This window comes from Bombina bombina, chromosome 5 (assembly GCF_027579735.1).
Source record: "Bombina bombina isolate aBomBom1 chromosome 5, aBomBom1.pri, whole genome shotgun sequence".
Classification (NCBI taxonomy): Eukaryota; Metazoa; Chordata; class Amphibia; order Anura; family Bombinatoridae; genus Bombina; species Bombina bombina.
In genome coordinates, this window is record NC_069503.1 from 1,077,191,412 (window position 1) to 1,077,206,834 (window position 15,423).

General features: G+C 39.9%; 1 protein-coding gene across 4 annotated transcripts in view; it reads right to left on the reverse strand.

Moving 5' to 3' along the window:
• The window catches only part of ASAP1 (ArfGAP with SH3 domain, ankyrin repeat and PH domain 1), a 722,698-nt gene that overhangs the window by 105,391 nt on the left and 601,884 nt on the right, over window positions 1–15,423 (reverse strand). For all 4 annotated transcript variants that reach the window (XM_053715362.1, XM_053715363.1, XM_053715364.1 and 1 more), the window contains 2 exons: window positions 11,165–11,252; window positions 1,749–1,797 (listed from right to left, as the gene is read on the reverse strand). In XM_053715362.1, the coding sequence (XP_053571337.1) occupies window positions 1,749–1,797; window positions 11,165–11,252 (137 nt within the window). The remainder of the gene's footprint in view (window positions 1–1,748; window positions 1,798–11,164; window positions 11,253–15,423) is intronic.

Consider the following 15,423-nt stretch of genomic DNA (forward strand, 5'->3'; position numbering starts at 1 on the left):
TAAGACTGATACTGAATACAACATTTTAAACATGGTATTCCAAATCTATTTTCCACTAATAAATGAACATTAGCATTTGGTATCTCTATAATATGATAAAATACAATATACAGCTTATATTAATTAGATTTTAAACAACTTTCCAGATTACTTTTATTAGCTAATTAGCTTTGTTATCTTGTAATCCTTTGTTGAAAAGCATGCCTACAGGTAGGTAGGCTCAGGAGCAGGAATGAACTACTGGGAGTTAGCTGTTGATTGGTGGCTGCACATATATCCTTTATGTCATTAGCTCACCCGATTATGTACAGCTAGCTACCAGTAGTGCATTGCTTCTCCTTCAACAAAGGCTACCAAGAGAACAAAGCAAATTTGATCAAGTAAATTTGTAAAGTTGTTTAAAATTGTATGCTCTATCAGAATAATGAAAGAAGAAAAAAAAATAGGTTTAATGTCCCTTTAACAGGAAAAGATAAACACAAAGATAAATTAAGGGCAAACATTAAATACACATATTTTAAGCAGTCTAAAATGAATTTTTTCAGGAAGTTATAAAATGGTTATCTGTCCAAGCAGTATGAAAAATGTAATCAAGGTGTTTTGCTCTGGGAGATGCTATTACAGAGTAGGAAGCTTCTGAGGCGTATTTTGAGAAATATGTATTTAGGGAACAGTACGAGCTAGATTACAAGGGGATCGATAAATTTGCCCGTTTGTTGGTGCGCGATAATTAATCAGCCATTAGTGCTTATAAAATTAACCAGACATCAAATCTCTGGTTAATTTTATAAATGTACACCAAATGGCCCCAAAAGCCAGTCTAGTGTATTTCATTAAAAAATAAAGACAACAGCATCTTTATTTTTTAATAAAATAACTGCACTAGGCAGTATTTTGGGGATAAAGTTGGTGGTGTTATAAAGAAAGAAAAAAAAAACGGCACGAAAAAGTGCCTTTACATTGCAGTCTATGGGAACTGAGAGTTCCCTGTGAATATATATGCTTATATATTTATGTGTTAATTAGTGTATATACTCACTCACACACACACATATATATATATATATATATATATAAAATCATATACATATATATTTAAAATTGCTGAACTACTTACCCCCTTTGCTGCGCTGAAGTTCTGATGCCGTCCTTTAACGGCATCAGTACGAGGCTCCCATAACAGCCTATGGAAGCGTGCTCTCGTGAACGCAATGCTTCCCAGCAATGCAAACGCGATGCCACGTTCGCATTGCTGTGAACTTATAATACCAGTGCACATTAGCATGCGCTTTTTTATTACACAGTGGAACGCAAATATTGCTTTTATGAAAGCGATATTTAGTGCCCCACTTGTAATCTACCCCTAAATAGTTCAGCAAATTCCAAATAATGTGGCATAATTTGTATGTTCTAAACAAATGCCAAGAAACTGACATTAGATTATGAAAACAAATGTTAATCTCTCTCTTACTATAACATAATAGTTGCATTTAACAGTCAAATGGTAATTCTCACAGACTTCTATAATTAACATTTTTTGCTAAATAATTTGTATACTTTATAAAAAGATATATTACATAATATATTACAAAACAGAGACCAGCAGCAGTTGACGAACCTGATCAGTATCGGCTGGGTACCGCAACTGTAACTAGCTGACCAGTGCATAGGTATAACATTTTACGAAGATTTACAAATAAATAATAAAAAATATATATCTACTGCATTATTATTATTATTAGTCTTACGCTATGTATTCTTGCTCATCTTCTGCTTGGAAGTGGTATGTTCTGTTGTCTGGAATATAGAAAAAGAAGTTTTACAATTTTATATGTTTGTTGGTTGAGATATTTTGCTCTTATGCCGACTAGATTTCCCATTAAGGTTTTTTTTTAATCACTGAAATCAGAAATCCAATCATATTTTAATCTGCAACAAAAGTAGAATGTTTAATCTAACCCTGAGTGTCAATGGCCTATTGAACAAGCACATAATTGCTCCAGGTTTTGTTCATGATCCGCTTGTTTTGTCTATTTTGTTTTCTGTAGATACAAATTGCTCTGGGTGTAGTCACAATAAGAGGAAAAATAGGAAACCAGATGGGGAGTCCTTGCTCACATGCCAAGAAGTGAGCAATTGCAGCTCACTGATGATGCCCGAGATGCCGAAACATACATCTTAGGTTTATTGCTGTCCCTAGTTTAGAGGAGAATTAAAGGGAAGTCTACTCCAGAATTTGTATTGTTTAAAAAGATAGATAATCCCTTTATTACCCATTCCCCAGTTTTGCATAACCAACATGATTATACTAATACACTTTTTACCTCTGTGATTACCTTGTATCTAAGCCTCTGCAGACTGCCCCCTTATTTCAGTTATTTTTTACAGACTTGCAGTTTAGCCAATCAGTGCCCTCTCATAAGTCACTTGTGAGCATGGTAGCCGGACAGATAGCTCAGCATGCTAAGGCACTGTGACTGAGCTCTGTAGGAACCCAAGGGTTGCAGGTTCGATCCCCGGCCAGGTCCACTCAGCCTTTCATCCTTCTAAGGTCGATAAAATGAGCAGCGCCTTGAGACCCTTACGGGTGATTTGCCGTGCACAAGTATCCAATGCATACAAGGTTATCTATATTGCACACATGAACTAACGCCCTCTAGCTGTGAAAAACGTAGCTTTTTCTTTTCTACAGTATTAATTCATTGGATAAACATTTCTATATTTCCAGTAGGATATTTTTCTTAAATTACAACCCATGTTACCTAGACCCTACATGGCACAATAAAGAACATGGATTCCTATCTCAATAAATTGTATTGGTGCGTTAGTGACTATAAGAATCTACAGTTACAGCCATAATTGTTGGCTTGATAAGGACTAATAAAGCTTGAAATTCTACCGGCACAATAATATACAACATGCTAACCTGCTATTGTTAATGTTTATTGTATCAAATAACATTAGCCTCATAGAAAATAACATGAAATATTAATATTTGTAGATAACTTTTCTTTTCTAAAAAATGTCTTCTGTGTAGCTTAGTTGGCGCAGCAAGTAAATAATAAAGCTTTTCTGTATGTTAGTGTTTTTGTGTCGCGGCGTATCACATAATCACACATAGACATCTTGTTTCATTTTAAGGCAAAACATTTCTGTTGGATCCACTGGGGGAAATAACTGTGTGAATGGAGAGAGATAAGAAATTATAAGCTAAATATGCTGTGATAAATGATTTACTCTCCAGGGTTCCCTATTTGACACAATTTAGAGAAGCCCATTAGCTGCCAATGCTTTAAGTATACAACGACAATGAATGGTTGTTCCATGTTGCATAGCAAATACATTAAAAAAGCATCTTATTTGGTGCAATTGTTGTAAAATGTTTAACCACTACCTTATTGGAAAGAGCCAATTTAAAACTTGTTGCTAAAGTAGGAAAGGCTAAGTAATGCTATTTTGTTAAAGGGACAGTCTAGTCAAAATAAAAAGATTCAGATAGCGCATACAATTTTAAAACAACTTTCCAATTTACTTTTATCATCAAATTTGCTTTGTTCTCTTGGTATTCTTTGTTGAAAGCTAAACCTAGGTAGGCTCATATGCTAATTTCTAAGCCTCTGAAGACCGCCCCTTATCTATCTATCTTAGCATTTTGACCGTTTTTCACTGCTAGACAGCGCTAGTTGCGGTGTGCCATACAGATAACATTGTGCTCATTCCGGTGGAGTTATTTATGAGTCAGCACTGATTGGCAGTCGCAGAGGTAAAAACAGAATTTATGTTTACCTGATAAATTACTTTCTCCAACGGTGTGTCCGGTCCACGGCGTCACCCTTACTTGTGGGATATTCTCTTCCCCAACAGGAAATGGCAAAGAGCCCAGCAAAGCTGGTCACATGATCCCTCCTAGGCTCCGCCTACCCCAGTCATTCGACCGACGTTAAGGAGGAATATTTGCATAGGAGAAACCATATGATACCGTGGTGACTGTAGTTAAAGAAAATAAAATATCAGACCTGATTAAAAAACCAGGGCGGGCCGTGGACCGGACACACCGTTGGAGAAAGTAATTTATCAGGTAAACGTAAATTCTGTTTTCTCCAACATAGGTGTGTCCGGTCCACGGCGTCATCCTTACTTGTGGGAACCAATACCAAAGCTTTAGGACACAGATGAAGGGAGGGAGCAAATCAGGTCACCTAAATGGAAGGCAGCACGGCTTGCAAAACCTTTCTCCCAAAAATAGCCTCAGAAGAAGCAAAAGTATCAAACTTGTAAAATTTGGTAAAAGTGTGCAGTGAAGACCAAGTCGCTGCCCTACATATCTGATCAACAGAAGCCTCGTTCTTGAAGGCCCATGTGGAAGCCACAGCCCTAGTGGAATGAGCTGTGATTCTTTCGGGAGGCTGCCGTCCGACAGTCTCGTAAGCCAATCTGATGATGCTTTTAATCCAAAAAGAGAGAGAGGTAGAAGTTGCTTTTTGACCTCTCCTTTTACCGGAATAAACAACAAACAAGGAAGATGTTTGTCTAAAATCCTTTGTAGCATCTAAATAGAATTTTAGAGCGCGAACAACATCCAAATTGTGCAACAAACGTTCCTTCTTCGAAACTGGTTTCGGACACAGAGAAGGTACGATAATCTCCTGGTTAATGTTTTTGTTAGAAACAACTTTTGGAAGAAAACCAGGTTTAGTACGTAAAACCACCTTATCTGCATGGAACACCAGATAAGGAGGAGAACACTGCAGAGCAGATAATTCTGAAACTCTTCGAGCAGAAGAAATTGCAACCAAAAACAAAACTTTCCAAGATAATAACTTAATATCAACGGAATGTAAGGGTTCAAACGGAACCCCCTGAAGAACTGAAAGAACTAAGTTGAGACTCCAAGGAGGAGTCAAAGGTTTGTAAACAGGCTTGATTCTGACCAGAGCCTGAACAAAGGCTTGAACATCTGGCACAGCTGCCAGCTTTTTGTGAAGTAACACAGACAAGGCAGAAATCTGTCCCTTCAGGGAACTTGCAGATAATCCTTTTTCCAATCCTTCTTGAAGGAAGGATAGAATCTTAGGAATCTTAACCTTGTCCCAAGGGAATCCTTTAGATTCACACCAACAGATATATTTTTTCCAAATTTTGTGGTAAATCTTTCTAGTTACAGGCTTTCTGGCCTGAACAAGAGTATCGATAACAGAATCTGAGAACCCTCGCTTCGATAAGATCAAGCGTTCAATCTCCAAGCAGTCAGCTGGAGTGAGACCAGATTCGGATGTTCGAACGGACCCTGAACAAGAAGGTCTCGTCTCAAAGGTAGCTTCCATGGTGGAGCCGATGACATATTCACCAGATCTGCATACCAAGTCCTGCGTGGCCACGCAGGAGCTATCAAGATCACCGACGCCCTCTCCTGATTGATCCTGGCTACCAGCCTGGGGATGAGAGGAAACGGCGGGAACACATAAGCTAGTTTGAAGGTCCAAGGTGCTACTAGTGCATCTACTAGAGCCGCCTTGGGATCCCTGGATCTGGACCCGTAGCAAGGAACTTTGAAGTTCTGACGAGAGGCCATCAGATCCATGTCTGGAATGCCCCACAGTTGAGTGACTTGGGCAAAGATTTCCGGATGGAGTTCCCACTCCCCCGGATGCAATGTCTGACGACTCAGAAAATCCGCTTCCCAATTTTCAACTCCTGGGATGTGGATAGCAGACAGGTGGCAGGAGTGAGACTCCGCCCATAGAATGATTTTGGTCACTTCTTCCATCGCTAGGGAACTCCTTGTTCCCCCCTGATGGTTGATGTACGCAACAGTTGTCATGTTGTCTGATTGAAACCGTATGAACTTGGCCCTCGCTAGCTGAGGCCAAGCTTTGAGAGCATTGAATATCGCTCTCAGTTCCAGAATATTTATCGGTAGAAGAGATTCTTCCCGAGACCAAAGACCCTGAGCTTTCAGGGATCCCCAAACTGCGCCCCAGCCCATCAGACTGGCGTCGGTCGTGACAATGACCCACTCTGGTCTGCGGAAGGTCATCCCTTGTGACAGGTTGTCCAGGGACAGCCACCAACGGAGTGAGTCTCTGGTCCTCTGATTCACTTGTATCTTCGGAGACAAGTCTGTATAGTCCCCATTCCACTGACTGAGCATGCACAGTTGTAATGGTCTTAGATGAATGCGCGCAAAAGGAACTATGTCCATTGCCGCTACCATCAAACCTATCACTTCCATGCACTGCGCTATGGAAGGAAGAGGAACAGAATGAAGTATCCGACAAGAGTCTAGAAGCTTTGTTTTTCTGGCTTCTGTCAGAAAAATCCTCATTTCTAAGGAGTCTATTATTGTTCCCAAGAAGGGAACCCTTGTTGACGGAGATAGAGAACTCTTTTCCACGTTCACTTTCCATCCGTGAGATCTGAGAAAGGCCAGGACAATGTCCGTGTGAGCCTTTGCTTGAGGAAGGGACGACGCTTGAATCAGAATGTCGTCCAAGTAAGGTACTACGGCAATGCCCCTTGGTCTTAGCACAGCTAGAAGGGACCCTAGTACCTTTGTGAAAATCCTTGGAGCAGTGGCTAATCCGAAAGGAAGCGCCACGAACTGGTAATGCTTGTCCAGGAATGCGAACCTGAGGAACCGATGATGTTCCTTGTGGAAATGAATATGTAGATACGCATCCTTTAAATCCACCGTGGTCATGAATTGACCTTCCTGGATGGAAGGAAGAATTGTTCGAATGGTTTCCATCTTGAACGATGGAACCTTGAGAAACTTGTTTAAGATCTTGAGATCTAAGATTGGTCTGAACGTTCCCTCTTTTTTGGGAACTATGAACAGATTGGAGTAGAACCCCATCCCTTGTTCTCCTAATGGAACAGGATGAATCACTCCCATTTTTAACAGGTCTTCTACACAATGTAAGAATGCCTGTCTTTTTATGTGGTCTGAAGACAACTGAGACCTGTGGAACCTCCCCCTCGGGGGAAGCCCCTTGAACTCCAGAAAATAACCTTGGGAGACTATTTCTAGTGCCCAAGGATCCAGAACATCTCTTGCCCAAGCCTGAGCGAAGAGAGAGAGTCTGCCCCCCACCAGATCCGGTCCCGGATCGGGGGCCAACATTTCATGCTGTCTTGGTAGCAGTGGCAGGTTTCTTGGCCTGCTTTCCCTTGTTCCAGCCTTGCATTGGTCTCCAAGCTGGCTTGGCTTGAGAAGAATTACCCTCTTGCTTAGAGGACGTAGCACTTTGGGCTGGTCCGTTTCTACGAAAGGGACGAAAATTAGGTTTATTTTTTGCCTTGAAAGGCCGATCCTGAGGAAGGGCGTGGCCCTTACCCCCAGTGATATCAGAGATAATCTCTTTCAAGTCAGGACCAAACAGCGTTTTCCCCTTGAAAGGAATGTTAAGTAGCTTGTTCTTGGAAGACGCATCAGCTGACCAAGATTTCAACCAAAGCGCTCTGCGCGCCACAATAGCAAACCCAGAGTTCTTAGCCGCTAACCTAGCCAATTGCAAAGTGGCGTCTAAGGTGAAAGAATTAGCCAATTTGAGAGCATTGATTCTGTCCATAATCTCCTCATAAGGAGGAGAATCACTATCGACCGCCTTTACCAGCTCATCGAACCAGAAACACGCGGCTGTAGCGACAGGGACAATGCATGAAATTGGTTGTAGAAGGTAACCCTGCTGAACAAACATCTTTTTAAGTAAACCTTCTAATTTTTTATCCATAGGATCTTTGAAAGCACAACTATCTTCTATGGGTATAGTGGTGCGTTTATTTAAGGTGGAAACCGCTCCCTCGACCTTGGGGACTGTCTGCCATAAGTCCTTTCTGGGGTCGACCATAGGAAACAATTTTTTAAATATGGGGGGAGGGACGAAAGGAATACCGGGCCTTTCCCATTCTTTATTTACAATGTCCGCCACCCGCTTGGGTATAGGAAAAGCTTCTGGGAGCCCCGGGACCTCTAGGAACTTGTCCATTTTACATAGTTTCTCTGGGATGACCAACTTGTCACAATCATCCAGAGTGGATAATACCTCCTTAAGCAGAATGCGGAGATGTTCCAACTTAAATTTAAACGAAATCACATCAGGTTCAGCTTGTTGAGAAATGTTCCCTGAATCAGTAATTTCTCCCTCAGACAAAACCTCCCTGGCCCCATCAGACTGGTTTAGGGGCCCTTCAGAACCAATATTATCAGCGTCGTCATGCTCTTCAGTATCTAAAACAGAGCAGTCGCGCTTACGCTGATAAGTGTTCATTTTGGCTAAAATGTTTTTGACAGAATTATCCATTACAGCCGTTAATTGTTGCATAGTAAGGAGTATTGGCGCGCTAGATGTACTAGGGGCCTCCTGAGTGGGCAAGACTCGTGTAGACGAAGGAGGGAATGATGCAGTACCATGCTTACTCCCCTCACTTGAGGAATCATCTTGGGCATCATTGTCATTGTCACATAAATCACATTTATTTAAATGAGAAGGAACTCTGGCTTCCCCACATTCAGAACACAGTCTATCTGGCAGTTCAGACATGTTAAACAGGCATAAACTTGATAACAAAGTACAAAAAACGTTTTAAAATAAAACCGTTACTGTCACTTTAAATTTTAAACTGAACACACTTTATTACTGCAATTGCGAAAAAATATGAAGGAATTGTTCAAAGCTTTAACCCTTAAAATAACGGAACCGGAGCCGTTTTTAACTTTAACCCCTTTACAGTCCCTGGTATCTGCTTTGCTGAGACCCAACCAAGCCCAAAGGGGAATACGATACCAAATGACGCCTTCAGAAAGTCTTTTCTAAGTATCAGAGCTCCTCACACATGCGACTGCATGTCATGCCTCTCAAAAACAAGTGCGCAACACCGGCGCGAAAATGAGGCTCTGCCTATGATTTGGGAAAGCCCCTAAAGAATAAGGTGTCTAAAACAGTGCCTGCCGATATAATCTTATCAAAATATCCAGATTAAATGATTCCTCAAGGCTAAATATGTGTTAATAATGAATCGATTTAGCCCAGAAAAAGTCTACAGTCTTAATAAGCCCTTGTGAAGCCCTTATTTACTATCTTAATAAACATGGCTTACCGGATCCCATAGGGAAAATGACAGCTTCCAGCATTACATCGTCTTGTTAGAATGTGTCATACCTCAAGCAGCAAGAGACTGCTCACTGTTCCCCCAACTGAAGTTAATTGCTCTCAACAGTCCTGTGTGGAACAGCCATGGATTTTAGTAACGGTGCTAAAATCATTTTCCTCATACAAACAGAAATCTTCATCTCTTTTCTGTTTCTGAGTAAATAGTACATACCAGCACTATTTTAAAATAACAAACTCTTAATTGAATAATAAAAACTACAGTTAAACACTAAAAAACTCTAAGCCATCTCCGTGGAGATGTTGCCTGTACAACGGCAAAGAGAATGACTGGGGTAGGCGGAGCCTAGGAGGGATCATGTGACCAGCTTTGCTGGGCTCTTTGCCATTTCCTGTTGGGGAAGAGAATATCCCACAAGTAAGGATGACGCCGTGGACCGGACACACCTATGTTGGAGAAAAGTATATTAATATAACTGTTGGTTATGCAAAACTGGGGAATGAGTAATAAAGGGATTATCTGTCTTTTTAAACAATAACAATACTGGTATAGACCGTCCCTTTAACAAAACTTGCCTTTGTTTCGCTGTTTCTTATCGAATACCTCTGTCAAGGCCTGTTAAGGACAATTATGTGGCAGAATTAGGTATTTAAAGCCACAAAAATGTCAGTGTTAAGTTACAGTAAAAGGGTGGAAAATAATTAAAAAAATGTATCGCCATTTTTTTATTACTACATGTAATTCAATATTTGTTTATATCCCTGTAACAAACACCAGTCTTCTTTTTATGCACTGTATCTGTACAACGTAAGGCTCGTCACCTACAATAAAGCAAGGTTCCATCTAAAAACACTGTACGTTTTTTAATGCAAGCTTTTAAAGGGACACTAAACCCACATTTATTTCTTTCATGATTCAGATAGAGCATGCAATTTTATCATTTTTTCTTTGTTTTCTGCTATCTCTATATAAAAACCATTAATGTAAAACGTAGGATCCGGCCGATTTCTGGTTCGGCACCTGGGTAGCGCTTGCTGATTGGTGGCTAAATGTAGCCACCAATAAGCAAGCGCTATCCAGGGTGCTGAACCAAAAATGGGCTGGATCCTAAGCTTTATATTCCTTCTTTTCAAATAAAGATATCAAGAGAACGATGAAAAATTGATAATAGGAGTAAATTAAAAAGTTGCTTAAAATTGCATGCTCTATCTGAATCATGAAAGAAAAAAAATTGGGTTTAGTGTCCCTTTAATTAAATTTCTTTTATTATTTGTGAGAAAAGCAAATAGACAATCTAAAAGTATATGAGAAAGTAATTAAGGGGACATTCTAAAGCAAAAAGCATTCTAAAGCATTCAGTTGCACGTCATATTTGCAATAATGTCCCTAATTTACTTTGTGTTTAACACCTGCAAATGGGTTAAACACACAGGTAAAAAGACCTGGTAGGGAGCCACAAATATTGCAGCTCCAGAGCAGGACATGGCTTTTAAGCCAATCAGAAGCTGTAGTTGCACATAGCTGCCAAACTGTTTCCTAGTTGATAGCATAAAAGTTTACAGCTCCCAATCTGGACTTTACCTATGTGTTTAAGACTTTGCAGGAGTTTAAAATATAGGAAGCTAGGGTCAGTAATGCAAATATTACTTGTTCAAACAACTAAGGTGATGTATGTGATGTATGTTTTTCATTGCTCTGTCCCTTTAAACCATATCTATTAAAATGCATCACAACTGATGTTCACTCAATACAAGATTATATGCTAGAAAAGGTGACAACTCTATTACTAGGCATGTGCATGTAATTCCGAATATGGCCACAGGGGGGCAGCACTCTGCTATTTAAAGCACCTGATTTATTAGTGTAAAAGAGCAATAACTGGATTTGCACAGATATTTGTGTGTTACACTAATAAATCAGATGCTGAAAATAGCAGAGTGCCGCCCCCTGTGGTCATATTGGGAATTAGTTTCTATAACGGATGCCAAATAATGAATTTTAGCACATGTCTAGTAATGACTGACAATGATCACATAATAGATAAGATACATACGTGAAATCAGATCAAAACACTTTTTTTCATCAGCATTTGGTTTAACTTGGCAGGTCAGCAAGTTCAGTTTTGCCGGTGGTCTGTTAGACTGAAAGACAGAAGATTTATAAATGGTGAGATATAAAGAAACTGTATATAAATGATACTGATATAAATGTGTGAAAATACTGAAACACTTAAACGGACATTAAACCCCAAATATTCCTTTATGATTCAGATAGAGCATTCAATTTTAAACAACTTTCCAATTCACCTCTTTTATCTAGTTTGTTTTGTTCTTTTGGTATCCTTTGTTGTAAAGCTTACCTAGGTAGGCTCCAATCTAGAAGCTAGTTGCTGATTGGTAGACAGTCACATATATGTCTCTTGTGATTGGTTTACTTGTGTTAGCTAACTCCAAGTAATGCATTGCTGCTCTCTCAAGAAAAACATAAATTATGTAAGAACTTACCTGATAAATTAATTTCTTTCATATTGGCAAGAGTCCATGAGCTAGTGACATATGGGATATACAATCGTACCAGGAGGGGCAAAGTTTCCCAAACCTCAAAATGCCTATAAATACACCCCTCACCACACCCACAGTTCAGTTTAACGAATAGCCAAGAAGTGGGGCGATAAAGAAAGGAGTAGAAAGCATCAACAAATTTGGAAATAATTGTGCTTTATACAAAAAATCATAACCACCATAAAAAGGGTGGGCCTCATGGACTCTTGCCAATATGAAAGAAATGAATTTATCAGGTAAGTTCTTACATAAATTATGTTTTCTTTCATGTAATTGGCAAGAGTCCATGAGCTAGTGACATATGGGATATCAATACCCAAGATTTGGAGTCTTCCACTCAAGAGTCACTAGAGAGGGAGGGAATAAAACAAAAAACAGCCATATTCCGCTGAGAAAATAATCCACAACCAAAAAATAAGTTATTTTCACTTTTGAAAGAAAAAAACTTAAATCAAAAAGCAGAAGAATCAAACTGAAACAGCTGCCTGAAGAACTTTTCTACCAAAAACTGCTTCAGAAGAAGCAAATACATCAAAATGGTAAAATTTAGTAAATGTATGCAAAGAAGATCAAGTGGCTGCTTTGCAAATCTGATCAACTGAAGCTTCATTCTTAAAAGCCCAAGAAGTAGAGACTGATCTAGTAGAATGAGCTGTAATTCTCTGAGGCGGGGTTTGACCCGACTCCAAATAAGCTTGATGAATCAAAAGTTTCAACCAAGAAGCCAAGGAAATAGCAGAAGCCTTCTGACCTTTCCTAGGACCAGAAAATAAAACAAATAGACTGGAAGTCTTCCTGAAATCTTTAGTAGCTTCCACATAATATTTCAAAGCTCTTACCACATCCAAAGAATGTAAGGATTTCTCCAAAGAATTCTTAGGATTAGGACATAAAGAAGGGACAATAATTTCTCTACTAATGTTGTTAGAATTCACAACCTTAGGTAAAAATTGAAAAGAAGTCCGCAAAACTGCCTTATCCTGATGAAAAATTAGAAAAGGAGACTCACAAGAAAGAGCAGATAGCTCAGAAACTCTTCTAGCAGAAGAGATAGCCAAAAGGAACAACACTTTCCAAGAAAGTAGTTTAATGTCCAAAGAATGCATAGGTTCAAATGGAGGAGCCTGTAAAGCCGTCAGAACCAAATTAAGACTCCAAGGAGGAGAAATTGACTTAATGACAGGCTTAATACGAGCTAAAGCCTGTACAAAACAGTGTATATCAGGAAGTATAGCAATTTTTCTGTGAAATAAAACAGAAAGAGCAGAGATTTGTCCTTTCAAGGAACTTGCAGACAAACCCTTATCCAAACCATCCTGAAGAAACTGCAAAATTCTAGGAATTCTAAAAGAATGCCAGGAAAAATTATGAGAAGAACACCATGAAATGTAAGTCTTCCAAACTCTACAATAAATCTTTCTAGAGACAGATTTACGAGCTTGTAACATAGTATTAATCACTGAATCAGAGAAACCTCTCTGACTTAGAACTAAGCGTTCAATTTCCATACCTTCAAATTTAATGATTTGAGATCCTGATGGAAAAACGGACCTTGAGATAGTAGGTCCGGCCGTAATGGAAGTGGCCAAGGCGGGCAACTGGACATCCGAACCAGGTCCGCATACTAAAACCTGTGTGACCATGCTGGAGCCACCAGCAACACAAAAGACTGTTCCATGATGATTTTGGAAATCACTCTTGGAAGGAGAACTAGAGGCGGGAAGATGTAAGCAGGTTGATAACACCAAGGAAGTGTCAGCGCATCCACTGCTTCCGCCTGAACATCCCTGGACCTGGACAGGTATCTGGGAAGTCTTGTTTAGATGAGAGGCCATGAGATCTATCTCTGGAAGCCCCCACATCTGAACAATCTGAGAAAACACATCTGGATGGAGAGACCACTCCCCTGGATGTAAAGTCTGTCGGCTGAGATAATCCGCCTCCCAATTGTCTACACCTGGGATATGCACCGCAGAGATTAGACAGGAGCTGGATTCCGCCCAAGCAAGTATCCGAGATACTTCTTTAATAGCTTGGGGACTGTGAGTCCCACCCTGATGACTGACATAAGCCACAGTTGTGATATTGTCTGTCTGAAAACAAATGAACGGTTCTCTCTTTAGTAGAGGCCAAAACTGAAGAGCCCTGAAAATTGCACGGAGTTCTAAAATATTTATTGGTAATCTCGCCTCTTGAGATTTCCAAACCCCTTGTGCTGTCAGAGACCCCCAAACAGCTCCCCAACCTGAAAGACTCGCATCTGTTGTGATCACAGTCCAGGTTGGGCGAACAAAAGAAGCCCCTTGAACCAAACGATGGTGATCTATCCACCATGTCAGAGAGTGTCGTACATTGGGATTCAAGGATATTAACTGTGATATCTTTGTATAATCCCTGCACCATTGATTAAGCATACAAAGCTGTAGAGGTCTCATGTGAAAACGAGCAAAGGGGATTGCGTCCGATGCTGCAGTCATGAGACCTAAAACTTCCATGCACATAGCCACTGAAGGGAATAACTGAGAGTGAAGGAGCCGACATGCTGCGACCAATCTTAAACGTCTCTTGTCTGTTAGAGACAGAGTCATGGACACTGAATCTATCTGGAAGCCTAAAAAGGTGACCCTTGTCTGAGGAATCAAGAAACTTTTTGGTAAATTGATCCTCCAACCATGTTTCCGAAGAAACAACACTAGTTGATTCGTGTGAGATTCTGCAGTATGTAAAGACTGAGCTAGTACCAAGATACCGTCCAAATAAGGAAACACTGCAATACCCTGTTCTCTGATTACAGATAATAGGGCACCCAGAACCTTTGAAAAGATTCTTAGAGCTGTTGCTAGGCCAAATGGAAGAGCAACAAATTGGTAATGCTTGTCTAGAAAAGAGAATCTCAGAAACTGATAGTGTTCTGGATGAATCGGAATATGAAGGTACGCATCCTGCAAGTCTATTGTGGACATATAATGTCCTTGCTGAACAAAAGGCAGAATAGTCCTTATAGTCACCATCTTGAAAGTTGGTACTCTTACATAACGATTCAAAATTTTCAGATCCAGAACTGGTCTGAACAAATTTTCTTTCTTTGGTACAATGAATAGGTTTGAATAAAACCCCAAACCTTGTTCCTGAGGAGGAACTGGCATGATTACCCCTGAAGACTCCAGGTCTGAAACACACTTCAGAAAAGCCTGAGCTTTTACTGGATTTACAGGAATGTGTGAGAGAAAAAATCCTCTCACAGGAGGTCTTATTTTGAATCCTATTCGATACCCTTGAGAGACAATGCTCTGAATCCAATGATTTTGGACAGATTTTATCCAAAAATCCTTGAAAAAACATAATTTATGTAAGAACTTACCTGATAAATTCATTTCTTTCATATTAGCAAGAGTCCATGAGCTAGTGACGTATGGGATATACATTCCTACCAGGAGGGGCAAAGTTTCCCAAACCTTAAAATGCCTATAAATACACCCCTCACCACACCCACAATTCAGTTTAACGAATAGCCAAGAAGTGGGGTGATAAGAAAAAAGTGCGAAAGCATATAAAATAAGGAATTGGAAAAATTGTGCTTTATACAAAAAAATCATAACCACCACAAAAAAGGGCGGGCCTCATGGACTCTTGCTAATATGAAAGAAATGAATTTATCAGGTAAGTTCTTACATAAATTATGTTTTCTTTCATGTAATTAGCAAGAGTCCATGAGCTAGTGACGTATGGGATAATGACTACCCAAGATGTG